The following is a 13,381-nucleotide window of genomic DNA, read 5'->3' on the forward strand; positions in this document are numbered from 1 at the left end:
ACCTAGCTGCTCTCCTCAAGTACCATTTCCTTAGCCAGCTATTTACTTCCTGAAATGGTTATCCTGGCATTCAAGATCTTCCTTTGACTGACTGACTTTTTTTCTTGCAGCTCCCCAAAATGTGCCGGATATTCTAGCTAGGCCAATCTCTTTGTGTTCTTCTCAACACCTCCTTTTTTTTTCCATTCTGCTCCCTCCTAGATAGAGATTGCAAAAGTCACAAAAGCCACTGCAAAGCCAAGTTGTGTGATCTTTGGGGAGGAAAAAAGGGCGCCCAGTTTTATGAACAGCGTGTACCAGAAATGTTTCAAATCCCCAAGAACACCAAGGGTGCCCAAGGTGGATTCTTGCCTCATGAAGAGTCACATCAAAATGGGTTCAGATGGTGAGGTCATAGAACCTATGGTTCCTTCTCGGGCCCCAACTCTCCCGCCAGCTGCAACAAAGGGCCCAGTAGCATGGAGGGGGCTGAATATTTGTGCCCATTCTAGAGTCTCTTTTGGATTCCTGGGAGGTTGGGTTTTTATGGACAAATCTTGTCTTGGGGCTTCGTGGAGAGGCAGGCTGACCAGCCTCTTGTGAGCCCCTTCAGACTTTGGGAGTCTTCTGCCCCTCGATCCCAGGTCAGTCCCCTGCCACCAGGCTTTCAAGCCCCCTTCTCACCCTTAGCTCTTGTCCACAGCGATGCATTTCATGACTTCCTCAATACCAAAGATGGGACCCTATTCGGTCAAGAAGCATCCAGTGTCTGAGGAGATAAAGCAGAGGGTAACAGGCTCAGGGCCTTGGGCAGAGGGAGGGAGAGGCCCGGAGGGTCACCGTCCCCATTGTCCCCAAACACTCCTGCTAGGGAAATCTCAGCAAGTTCCTCTAACCTATGACCTCATCTATTAGGTGGGCTGAGCAAGGGGCCTCAGGTAGCTCATCAGGGCCTCTTCTCCCCTTCTCCATTCCTCTTCAGCCCTGGGCAGAGTTTCACAGCGGCCCTAGCTGAGGCTGGAGACCGCCAGGGCTGCGTCTGGTCATGGGAGCAGAGGAAGAGTGAGGCAGGATGGGGAATCCTTGACCTCACTGGGGGATCTTTCTGTTTCTCCGTAGGTTAAATATTCCCACATCCTGCCTCCTGAAGCATCCCACGAATTTTCTACTGAATACAAGGATAACTACCCGTACAAATATATCGGTCCGCTGGTCCTGCCGGACGGCAACCAAGGGCAAGAGAGCCATGTGCCCATAGGTATTCACGGGAAGCGCTGGTCAGGCAAACAGGTGGTGATTCCCTGTTGAGAAGGGCCACTCCGGCCGCCGTGGGCATCCTCTTTCCAGGCCCGTCACGGAGCCTGCTTACCTTTAGCCCATCGCAGACACCTGCCCTTTCCCAGCCACAAACCCTGCCCTGCCCTGCCCAGACGCAATCTATTTCTCTGATCTTAGAGCAAAAGAACAACAAGGTTTTCTCTAACTTTAAAAGTTGTGACCTGAGTATATTGTTAGTGGCAGAGGAAAGGGCAACCTTGGGAACTCCTGCTAGCCTCAGCTCCTGGGAAGGGGGCTTGAAAGGGGACCCCCCCCCTGCACCCTCCTCCCACCCAATAACGGCTGCAATGTTGCCAGCGATTTCAGGGAGCCGGAGACCCCGTGGCCAGTGTGGGCATGGCTGTCTTTTGGGAAGGACATTGATAAACCAGAGTGAAACTGGGATGCGTTGAGAAGGCCAAGCGGGGCATGAGAATAGCCTTCAAGTCACTGCAAGGTTGGGTGGGTGGAAGGAGGATCTCCGGGGGGACGACACGACAGGGAGGCAAATTCTGACACCAAATAAGGAAGAAATGACTAAGCTGTCTAAGAAATGGCTGGGCCAGCTCCTGTCAAGGAATCTGTGGAAGACGTCATGCCTGACCTGGAAGGAGACTGAGCTGGAGGCCTCGGGCTGACAGAGGGAGGATGGGCTGTCTTGGGAGAGCCTGGGTCCTAGGCCGGCCTACAGGAGAGATGGAGAGGCCCACGGCACATCCCCGAGGAGCTCATGGCTTGCTGGGGAGACAACAGGGCAAAGTCAAGGCGGTATTTGGAGCCTTGAGTGCTGATGCTAAATTACTGTAGACCTCAACATGCTGGAGCCAGGAAGGCCCTCAGTTTCTTTTCTTTTCTTTTCTTTTTCCATTTGAATACAGGAAGGCCCTTAGAATAGAGACGGTCAGAGCTGGGAGGGCCCTTAGGACAAAGAATGTCAGAGTTGGCCCCTTCGAACCCAGAAGGTGTGCGCTGAGAGGGGCCTTAGGATGCAGCTCAGGGCTGTGAGGATGTCAGAACCAGAGGGCCCGTAGAACCCAAGGGTCGGGGTTGGGGGGTTCTTAGAACCCAGAATGGCAGGCCTGGGAGGGCTCTCAGGACACAGGACTTCAGAGCTAGAGGGCCTTCAGAACACACTTCAATAAATATGTGATCTCATTGGTGTTCCCATTTTCTCAGCCGGTGCAGCTCGCCACCCGTCTAGGCAGTCTTATCCTGTCCGTGTTCTTCTATATATCCTTCATAAAGCATCTACCCAAAATGCTGGGGACTTTCTTCTGAGTCGCAGCATTCTGCAATAACAGGGCCGTCTGTCATTTCTTCATCTCATTAACAAGGCCATCCTATTGGAGGGCAGCTGGGTGGCTCCGTGGATAGAGAGCCAAGTCTAGAGATAGGCATATCCTGGGTTCAAATCTGGCCTCAGACACTTCCCAGCTAGGCGATCCTGGGCCTGTCAGCGAACTCCCATTGCCCAGGCCTTACTGCTCTTCTGCCTCGGAACTGTCAACATGGAATCTAGAAACCCCAAACTTGGAGCAGCCTAGTAAGAGCTGATGAACCCCAAGTTTCAGGATTAGCTTGTAAATTGGAGACTCCAAAGTTTGCCCTTGTTCCCTGTTCTTGTGAGAAGCCATCCTGAAGGGAATCCCAGGCTAGCAGTTTCAGAGTGAATAATGGACCCCAAGGTAAATGACAGTCCCAGTTAGGTGGGGCCAAACAAAAGCTGGGTAACTTCTTAGTGGAGCAGGCAGCACACCAGTCTCATACATTAAAGGTCTTGAGTTCGATCCTCAAAAGGGGGATGTGGTACAATGGGAGAAGCTTCTAAGGCAAAAAGAGGCACTCAGCTTTTGCTTAGCACCCCCTAATTGGGATTGTCTTTACCTTGGGGTCCATTATTCAGTCTGAAACGGTTAACCTGGGATTCCCTTCAGGGTGGCTTCTCACAGGAACAGGGAACAAGGACAAACTTTGGGGGCTCCAACTTACAAGCTAGTCCTAAAACTTGAGGTTCATCAGCTCTTACCAGGCTATAAGTTTGGGGTTTCTAGATTACATGTTGACAGAACCAATATGGGGGCTCCAATTTACAAGCTAGTCCTAAAACTTGGGGTTCATCAGCTCTTACCAGGCTATAAGTTTGGGGTTTCTAGATTACATGTTGACAGAACCAATATGGGGGCTCCAACTTACAAGCTAGTCCTAAAACTTGGGGTTCATCAGCTCTTACCAGGCTATAAGTTTGGGGTTTCTAGATTACATGTTGACAGAACCAATATGGGGGCTCCAACTTACAAGCTAGTCCTAAAACTTGGGGTTCATCAGCTCTTACCAGGCTATAAGTTTGGGGTTTCTAGATTACATGTTGACAGAACCAATATGGGGGCTCCAATTTACAAGCTAGTCCTAAAACTTGGGGTTCATCAGCTCTTACCAGGCTATAAGTTTGGGGTTTCTAGATTACATGTTGACAGAACCAATATGGGGGCTCCAATTTACAAGCTAGTCCTAAAACTTGGGGTTCATCAGCTCTTACCAGGCTATAAGTTTGGGGTTTCTAGATTACATGTTGACAGAACCAATATGGGGGCTCCAATTTATAAGCTAGTCCTAAAACTTGGGGTTCATCAGCTCTTACCAGGCTATAAGTTTGGGGTTTCTAGATTACATGTTGACAGAACCAATACACGGTATTGATTCTAAGAATGTAAAGCTTTTTATTAAAAACAAAAACGACCATTTTTATCTCTTTGGGTTGCCTTTTACACTACCTCTCACATACTCCATCCTCTGGAGTTCAACCAGCTTACTGAGACTAATTGAGCCTGGGTCACTAGAGGCAGCATAATATAGTAGAAACATCACTGATTCTTGGGGTCAGAGGACCCGGGTTCAAATTTTGTCTTTCACATTTACTCCCTGAATGAAGTTCAGCAAGTCAGTTAATATATTGAGAGTTCATTTTCTTTCTCTGAAACAAAGGAGTTGGATTATAGTTAGAAGAACTCTGATGTTCCTTCTGGATCAATGATTCACAATTTTGATTGTTCTGAGACTGAGGCGTTCCACAGTTTGGGGCCATTTAAGATCAGGGGAAGAATATGTGTGTTAAAAAGGAAACCTTAAGTGAACAGCAGTACCCCGAAAGGAGGGTGCACTGAGTGATTTTCCCAACGTGATTTGGCCTGTGACTTTGGGCAAGTTACTTCCCATCTTTGAGCCCCACTTCCTCATCTTTAAAATGAGTGTTACAAATAAAAATAACATCCAAAAAAATCAAATAAGGTTGTTGTACACTGTGACCTCTGAAGATCCCTTCTAGCTTATTTCTCTGATCCTATTGCTCTTCTCCTTCAGTTTGGGGTCTACTTAATTGGCTATTTGTATTGTTTGCCCTGGATGGACAAAGTAGAGAAGTACTCGGTGGTCAGGATATAATCTGGGTGATGTATCTGTCCTTCGTGGATTGCTTGGCTAATCCCTGTAGAGTGGCCTTGGAATCATGGAGAAGGCCCAATGCCATTGGGGGCATGTAATCTTCATGTTGAAACAGCTCAAGAATCTCCCTCTCTCTGGAGGATCCCTCTTCCATTTGGATTTGGTGTAGGATATTCTCTATAACTGGCAAACATCCTGGATGAGTAGATGTTTCCCTATTTTGTGTCTGGTTTAATAATAGGGGCAGCTAGGAGGCAAAATGGGTAGAGTACCAGGGCTGGAGTCAGGAAGTGTGTGTAAATCCAGCCTCATACTAGCTGGGTGACCCTGGGCAAGTCCCTTCATCACTTTTGCCTCAGTTTCCTCATCTGTAAAATAGGGATAAAAATATCACCTATCTCCCAGGGTGGTTTTGAAGCTCAAATGAGGTAACATTTACAAAGCACTTAAGCACAGTGTCTGACACATAATAAGTGCTATATAAATATTACCTATTATTACACCAGGAATCAGAGGATCATGAAGCAAAGTCATCTCTATGGTTGCACCTTGGTGAAGGATAGCTTTCAGGCCCTCATTAACCTCAGCCCAGTCAGATGCTTTTCGGACTGCAACTAACAATTACAGTGGGAGCTTGTATTTTTTTTTTTACACCTGCTAATCAAGGGTTTAACTATGAAGATGTGATCGCTTGGAAAAAAACTGTCTCAAGAGCCTGCCTTTTTCCTTCCCATCTTTGTAATCAAGGAAACTGTTGATATGTGTGCAGAGCAGTCTTACAAAGATTTTAGACATGAGAAAGTGGACATATGGTTTAGCAGCTCCTGATGGATTTTTGCATTTTAATGCCATCTGGAATTTTCCTCCCATTCTTTAGGACACTCTTGGTCTTTGAGATATCTTGAAATTTGATCCCTTGAGTTCTTTTAAAATTGCCTGCAGCACAGATATTCTCTATGTATGAAAGCAAATCCAGTTAGCTTTTCTAGCAGTGTCTGGCTCCTAGTAAGAAGGCACTAATAAATACTGGTAGATTTGACTTCCTGACAGTTTTCTTATGTGCCATTTCCATTTCTTTTAAGAGAACTATAGGGAATCAGGTGCAGGCTTTTTCTTTTTTTGCTATTCTAGACATTGGCATTGATTTGGGATACCCTCAGTGCAGAAATTCCCTCCACCAGTGCAGACTGGTAACTGTTGGACAACTTGTATTCTTTTTTTAAAGTTTTATTAAAATTTTTTTAAATTTAAAAACCCTTGGGGACAGCTGGGTAGCTCAGTGGATTGGGAGCCAAGCCTAGAGATGGGAGGTCCTAGGTTCAAATCCAGCCTCAGACACTTCCCAGATGTGTGACCCTGGGCAAGTCACTTGACCCCCATTGCCTAGACCTTACCACTCTTCTACCCCCAACAACTTGTATTCTTATAGAATTGTCAAGGACCCTGAGGGGTTAAGTCAGTTAAAGGGTTAATACTTGCCCAGAGTCAATTGGCCAGTATGTGTTTGTTAGAGGCAAGATTCAATCAGATCCAGTTCTCTCAATCCATTACTCCATACTGAGTCTTAAAAAACAAACAAAAAACCCTCAACCTAACTAGAACAAAAAACAGGCCCACACAAAATTTCTCAAAATTCTGAATTTAACAAACACCAAGTAAATTATTTCCCCATACAAAGTGGAGCAGAGAAAAGGGATTGTATAGGAAATTGCAAATGTCTTTTTAAGGATAGTTTGCTTTTTAAGTATATAATAACTTCAATATGCAACTTTCAAATATGTTCTGCTTGTCCTTGTTTCATTCTGTTCTGTTCATTTTAAAAAAGGGCTTCATGCTTGTCAATTGGTTGTGCCACAAGATGTAGTATATTATTGTGATAGCATACTACTTCATTGTGAGAAATAACGAACAGGTTGATTTAAAAAAATGGAAAGACCTACATGATATTATGAAAAGAAAAAGAGAACCAAGACAACATTATCTGCAACTATAGAATTAGTCTGCAGAATAACTTATGAATGCCTACTTCCAGAGAAAGAACTGATAAATAGAAACACAAAAGGCATAATTTATATATATATATATATATATATATATATATATATATATATTATCAGATGTCTTTTCTACTATGAGGAGGGGAGGGAAGAGAGGAGACACCAGGGAATTTTAATGTAACTAACCGACAAATAAATTAATGTTTTGCTAATGAGTTTGTACTCTAATTTCCAGCCTTTTTGGCTTCCTTATTGTGGTCATTGATTTACATTGGTTAAACTATTTTTTAATTAAAAGAAATGTCCATAATTAAAAGCAAAATCTTTGATTTTACCCATTTTTCTTTTCAGTCAGCAGCTCATTTGAATAGTTCAGTTTGAAGCTGTTATGATGGAACTTTTTAAATGTTATTCTAATTTGATTTTAATTTTGATCTCTGCTCTAATGAACTATATATTTTTATCTGGAAGAGGTCTTGGAGGCCATTTAGTTCAACTCCCTCATTTTATATGTGAGAAAACTGAGGCTGGGGGGTTAAAGGACTATCCACAATCATCCTGGTAGTAATGGTCTAATGATGCACACAGATACCCAATTCTGAAACAACTATGTCATTAGCAAGGTCTTCTGTTAGGATTGCTGTGTGTGTGTGTGTGTGTGTGTGTGTGTGTGTGTGTGTGTGTGGTGTACTGGATTCTCCACATCTAGGTCCTTTCTTTCCTGAGCCTCAAGTCTGGAAGATTCATCTTCTTGAGTTCAAATCTGGCCTCAGACACTAACTGGTCCTCTAACCACTGCATCATTCACGGTGGGTCTATTGAATGGGAAGCTTACAGTGTGAGCCTGGGCAAATCACTTCATCCTTTTTGCCTCAGTTTCTTCATTTGTCCAATGACCTGAAGAAGGAAATGGCCAACCACTCCGTTATCTTTGCCAAGAAAACTCCAAATGGGGTCACGAAGAGATAGACATGACTAAACAACAAAAAGATCCTTTCTACTCATTCCTTCAGACAAGCATGTGTGAGGCTTCTGAGTAAAGTACAAGGCTTTCATTTTTCATTTCTTAGTCCCCAGCTGTATTATCCAACATATTTTGCACCGCCCTCCCCCTGAGACCACCTTCATGCTGGCTTGGTTTTGAAAGATCTTAAGTTCTCTACAAAATTCCTTTCCTCCAGCTTCTTCAACAGCTATTGGTTCACAAACTTCAGCTCTTCATTGTGGTCTTCTTGCTTTGGTTTACTCAGCATGATTTCCTTGAGGCAAGGTGATTCAGTTTCTTATAAAATGATGTTTTTTTAAAAATTATCCTCGAGTCCTATGTCACGACTGAGTTCTTCCCTCTGTTGGACTGCTAAATTTTTGGGGGGATGTTGTGATATATTTTTATTGAACTTGGAATCAGGAAGACTGGAGTACTAATCCAGCCTAAAGAGCTGCTATTCAGGGTGCCTAACAGGATGGCCTCCTGGGTTAGTGTCAGACCTGGAGGCAGAAAGACGTCTTTCCTCCCCCCTCTCCCAGTTAAATCTGGCTTCAGACCTTGGAAAACTATGGAATGGAAGGTCTAAAAGCCATGTGACTCAGTATCCCATTTTTGGTACCTTGACACAGTCACTCTGAAAGCAGAAGGGGCCTATATAGGTGTTTAGGGGTAATTTATAGTTCAGGTGTTTCATGGGTTCTCTAAAGGAGCTAGTTCCATGCTTATTTTTGCACAGTTGGAGCTTTGAGTTCTGCAGGAGGAAATGTAACTTCAGTGGACCAAGAAGGGGAAGGAAGGGGCCAAGGGGGTCTGTCCCAAGAGTGGCGCTGGAGCCATGAGCCTCTAACAATTACTCTGAGTTATTGTCTTCACACTGAATATCGTGGTGGCAAAGGTTCAGTGGAGACCGACTCATAGGATCCTTTGTCATCATCTAGCTATTCTAGAAGTAGTAACGGCTCAGAATTTGAACCCAGGTCTTCTGCCTCCCAATCTGTCAGCTGTTGGCCCTGCTGACATGCACCCTATGGATGGCATGGGTTCCTGGCACTTGGCACCAGAGCTAGGGAGTGGGGAGGACAGAATCAGGGGGCATAAGGAGTCTGGGAGGGCCACAGAGAAGGAGAAGCGGGAGGAGTAAGTTCCGCTGCCGGGGGAATTGAGGAACAAGAAGACATGATCTGTTTCCGAGGGGGCCTCTGCTGGGTCACACCGGGCTGGGGACGTTGGGAAGAAAACGGTGCCCAGCTGGGGGGGCCGGGCCCGGGGCTCCACCGGACTAGCGGACACAGTTAGACCGTGGGTCGCAGTGCGCAGCCCTCTGAGCCTGGGGCGAGGGCCTGGCACCTGCGGGAAGGAAGGACTTTCAAGGCTTATCCGGAGGAAATGTTTGGCCCAGAAACAGACCAGAGTCGGCTTGGCCGTAGCGGCGTCTGAGTGCTGAGGCCTCGGAACACGTTGGCCCTAGGCCGCTGTAGGCACTGACCGCCAGGAGGGGGGCAAGGGGGGGGGGAGGGGGCCCAGGCTCTGGGTTTCTCGGTGGTGGAGGGGGGGCGCTCCAGCGCGGTTGGGAGAGGGGGCGTCTCTCCTTTGCCCTTAGGGGAGGTCCGGGTGCCGGAGCCCCGTGGGGTGGGAGGGTGGGGGGGCGGCTCCTGGCCTCAGCGAGGTCGGCCAGGACAAAGAAGTCGAACTGCTCCAGGAAACGGCTCCTTTTCCCACATTCGCCCAAGCTGGGGAGCAGCCCCTCCCCCACAGGGGGGCCCCAGGACCGGTGGGCGGCGTCGGGAGGAGGCGGGAGACAGGGGGCTGGCGCAGGGGGTTGGGGGTTCGGGAAAGGGGCCAGGGGCCAGCAGAGGGGAGGGGAGAAACGTGGTGGGGGAGGGAGGGGGGGGTGCAGCGAGGGGGGAGGGACCGGCGCGGGGTGGGGGGGAAGCTGGCGCCGGGGCCGGCGCAGGGGGAGGGGAGGGCACGGCGCGGGGGCGGGGAGGGGACTGCGCGGGGCGGGGCAGGGGCCAGGGGCCAGCGCGGGGGGGAGGACGGAGGAGGACAGAGGAGGAGGGGCAGGGGCCGCGGGTGTCTCAGCGCCGGCGCCGCCCGCGCTGCGCTCGCTTGGACGGGCTGTCGGTCGGGGTGACCCTGCCGGAGCCGGCCCCGCCCCCAGGCCCGCGGACCGACGGACTGCCGTGCGGCACTGCCGGGCGGACTACAAGTCCCAGCAGCTCCCGCTGGGCTCGGGGCAGCGGGAGGCGCCGAGCGGCTGGCCGGGCGGGCAGGCAGGCAGGAGGCGGGCGGCCGAGGCCGGAACCCCGGGAGCGGGGCCGCGGTGAGTTTCGGTCCTAGGATGGGGGTGGTGGTGAGGGGCCAGGGAGGGCCGGGGATGGGTCCCAGGCCTCGAGCTCGCCGCTTCCTCCGCCGAAACCCGGGCGCGGACGGGCGGAGGGCGGGGGGGGGGCGGGCAGAAGGGCACCCCCCCCTCCCACCTCCCACTCCGGCTGGGGGAGAGCGAGGCCCCAAGGACGCGCCCAGTTTGGCGCCCGGATCGCCGGACCTTGAGGAGGGAAAGAAACTGAGGCCCCAGGAGAGGACGGAGGTGCCCAGAGCTGGTCCTGGCCTGGTCTCTTCTCTGCTCCGCCCTGGTTGGAGGGGGGGGGGCATCTCCGTTCCCCCCTCCACGCCTCTGGGACTTGGGTGGGGGCTGAACTCCCCCCTTCCCCTTATTCAGCCTCCCCCTCTGCCCTCCTCCCCTCCTTCCTTCCTTCCCCCTCCTTACTCCTTCCCCCTCCCCCCTGACCCCCTCATTCTTTTCTTCCCAGAGCCGAGTCCTCCAGGCGAGTGTGCAGCAGCAGCGGCGGCGGCGGGCGGCGGGCGGCGGCAGTGGTGGCAATAGCAGCCGCGGCATTAGCGGCATTAGCGGCCCGATGGAGCGAGGGGAGGTGAAGGCTCGGGGCCGAGCCCCCAGGGAGACCCTGGACAGCGACAAAGAAGACAGCTGTGTCCTCAGCCCTTATGCAGGTGAGAGGTGGGAGGAGGAGGTGACCATCTGTGTAGTTCCCTAGGGCCAGATAGAAAGGGGTGAGGGGGAGAGCCTGGCAGCTGGATCCTGAAGAAGTGACTTTAAATTCTGTTCCTTGATAGTGACCTTGGGCAAGTCCCTTACCTTTCTAGGCCCTAATTTCTCCTTTTTTAAAATGAGAGGATTGTGCTGGATCATCTCTTAAGAATTTTTCTGACTTGAATCCCAAAGATCCAGGAGTTCAGGACACTGTGGGAGGGAAATAGTCATTCCAGAATTCTAGCACCCTGGGGAAGAGGGCTTAGACCCAACCCTGAGTGAGGGATATTCTTCTGAAATTCCTATGCTCCTGATTACGGTTCTCTTTCTCCCACAGATGTGGTGGACAGTCCAGTCCCAGATAGAGCCCCCAGTCCAGAGGGCTCTCTGGACAATACTCCCAGCCCTGAAGGCCCCTTCCCTGGCCCTGATAGGACCCCCACCCCTGAGGGCCGCTTCCCTACTCCAGAGGGTGCCCCTTCCCCAGCCAGCCCCAGCACCAGCCCTGGCCCTGAAGGCCTCAAAGGCTTTACCTATTCTCCCAAAGGTGTCCCTGACCCAGATGGTGCCCCTACCTCTACCCAGTCTGGCCTCCTACCAGGCCCAGACAGCAGTTATAGCACTGGGGATCTCCTCCCTGGGCTTGAAGGCCTTGTACCTGGGCTGGAAGGTACTCCAGGTCTAGCAACCCTAGTTCCTGGGGCAGCAGTGGTCTCTGGCATCAGTGTTGGTGATGGAAGTGCCCCCCGACCACCCAGCCCACCTCGGCCCTTCCATTGCCCAGACTGTGGGCGCTCATTCCGTCGAAGCTCGGGGCTGAGTCAGCATCGTCGTACGCACAGCGGGGAGAAGCCATATCGATGCCCTGATTGTGGCAAGTCTTTCAGCCATGGAGCCACGCTGGCTCAGCACCGTGGCACACACACTGGTGCTCGTCCCTACCAATGTAGCGCCTGTGGCAAGGCTTTTGGCTGGCGCTCTACTCTGCTGAAGCACCGAAGCAGCCACAGTGGAGAAAAGCCACACTTGTGCCCAAGATGTGGGAAGGCTTTCAGCCATGGCTCATTGCTAGCCCAGCACCTACGCACCCATGGTGGTGCCCGCCCACACAAGTGTCCAGTCTGTGGCAAGGGTTTTGGGCAGGGCTCTGGCCTGCTCAAACACCTTCGTACACATACAGGTGAGAGGCCCTATTCCTGTCCCCAGTGTGGCAAGGCTTTTGGGCAGAGTTCAGCCCTCTTACAGCACCAACGCACACACACAGCTGAGCGCCCCTATCGCTGCCCACATTGCTCCAAGGCCTTTGGCCAGAGCTCCAACTTGCAGCACCACTTGCGCACGCATACTGGTGAGCGGCCTTATGCCTGCCCTCATTGCTCCAAGGCCTTTGGCCAAAGTTCTGCCCTCCTGCAGCACCTTCATGTGCACTCTGGTGAGCGTCCCTACCGCTGCCGAATCTGTGGGAAGGGCTTTGGCCAGGCCTCCAGCCTCACTAAGCATCGACGGGTGCATGAAGGGGCCCAGAGTGGCATCTATGATGGTGTCCAGGGAGGTATTTATGAGGGGATGCAGAATCATGTTTATGAGGGCAGACAGGGGGCTGTCTATGAAGGCATTCAGGAAAATGTCTTTAAGAGCATCCAGGAGGATACTCAGGGAAACATCTATGGGAGTGTCCAAAATGAAGTCTATGAGGTGGTCCATGATGATACCTATGAGGCAATGCAGGAGAGTATGCGTGAAAATGTCCAGGATAATGTCTTTCAAGGTGTTAGAGCTGATGTCTACAAGAGTAACCAGAATGATGCCTTTGATGGCATCCAGGAGGATATGAACAAAGATGCCCAGGACAATGTCTATGGGGGTGATCAAAATGAAGTTTATGAACGAGTCCAGGATATCTACAAGGGCATCCAACAGGGAAACAAAGAGGGAATCCATGAGACCTCTGAAGAGGTACCCTCCACCCTGCCTCCTACTGGTGATGAGGATAATGAAGATGACTTTGGTGGTGGCGAATATGATGACGATGGGGGTGGTGACTATGTTGACGAATTCGATGATGATGCCACCTTTGAGGGTGGTCGGGACTTTGATGATGATGCCACCTTTGAAGGTGGTGGGGACTTTGATGATGATGCTACCTTTGAAGGTGGTGCTCACTATGGCGAGGAATTTGATGATGATGCCACCTATGAAGGTGGTGACTTTGGTGAGGAATTTGATGATGATGCCACCTATACAGGTGACAACTATGTTGGTGGTGATGGTGATGACGTTGGCAATATCCACGGCGATGGTGATGGAGATGACTGAAGTTCCCTTGCCTTAGAGGCCCAGCTGGGGACACGGGGAAGAGGCAGTTGTAGGGCCTAATGGGTGAGGGGAGGATTGGGGAAGGGTGGGTGGGGGGGGTGGGACAGGGAGCCTGAGGGCTATAGTTGGGGCAAGTTGGGGTCTGGAGTGGGAGGGGTATCTGGCAATGGGGTCTAGACATGTATTGTCCAAGGCTCATGGTGTTAGTAAAATCCTCCCACTGATGTCTTGTGGGTCCTTGTGGCTGTGTCCTGATGCGCTGTCTCTGCTTTTGTCTATCTGCCTGTTTTGACC

At 50.5% G+C, this 13,381-nt stretch overlaps 2 protein-coding genes across 5 annotated transcripts in view; both read left to right on the forward strand.

Moving 5' to 3' along the window:
* The window catches only part of SAXO5 (stabilizer of axonemal microtubules 5), a 32,444-nt gene extending 29,993 nt beyond the window's left edge, over positions 1-2,451 (forward strand). For all 3 annotated transcript variants that reach the window (XM_007489565.3, XM_007489564.3, XM_056822002.1), the window contains 3 exons: positions 202-385; positions 683-768; positions 1,099-2,451. In XM_007489565.3, the coding sequence (XP_007489627.2) occupies positions 202-385; positions 683-768; positions 1,099-1,287 (459 nt within the window). In that variant the 3' untranslated portion in view covers positions 1,288-2,451. The remainder of the gene's footprint in view (positions 1-201; positions 386-682; positions 769-1,098) is intronic.
* A 7,321-nt stretch (positions 2,452-9,772) lies between these two features.
* ZNF358 (zinc finger protein 358) lies at positions 9,773-13,342 on the forward strand. 2 transcript variants are annotated; one of them, XM_056822008.1, is made up of 3 exons: positions 9,773-10,042; positions 10,533-10,731; positions 11,109-13,342. In XM_056822008.1, exons 2-3 carry the CDS (start codon positions 10,638-10,640, stop codon positions 13,085-13,087), a joined length of 2,073 nt encoding a protein of 690 aa, XP_056677986.1. In that variant the 5' UTR covers positions 9,773-10,042; positions 10,533-10,637; the 3' UTR covers positions 13,088-13,342. The 2 variants fall into 2 exon arrangements, with proteins under 2 accessions (XP_056677986.1, XP_056677985.1); XM_056822007.1 differs by lacking the exon at positions 9,773-10,042 and adding an exon at positions 10,082-10,309.
* The last annotated feature ends 39 nt before the right edge of the window (positions 13,343-13,381 follow it).

Source organism: Monodelphis domestica, chromosome 3 (assembly GCF_027887165.1).
Source record: "Monodelphis domestica isolate mMonDom1 chromosome 3, mMonDom1.pri, whole genome shotgun sequence".
Classification (NCBI taxonomy): Eukaryota; Metazoa; Chordata; class Mammalia; order Didelphimorphia; family Didelphidae; genus Monodelphis; species Monodelphis domestica.

Excerpts from the sequence above, each read along its gene's own strand:
- ZNF358 (XM_056822007.1), top strand. The coding sequence starts at position 10,097 with ATGGGTCCCAGGCCTCGAGCTCGCCGCTTCCTCCGCCGAAACCCGGGC. Across the intron at positions 10,310-10,532 it reads GGCCCCAGGAGAGGACGGAG|AGCCGAGTCCTCCAGGCGAG; the intron begins GTGCCCAGAGCT and ends TTTTCTTCCCAG. Across the intron at positions 10,732-11,108 it reads TGTCCTCAGCCCTTATGCAG|ATGTGGTGGACAGTCCAGTC; the intron begins GTGAGAGGTGGG and ends TTTCTCCCACAG.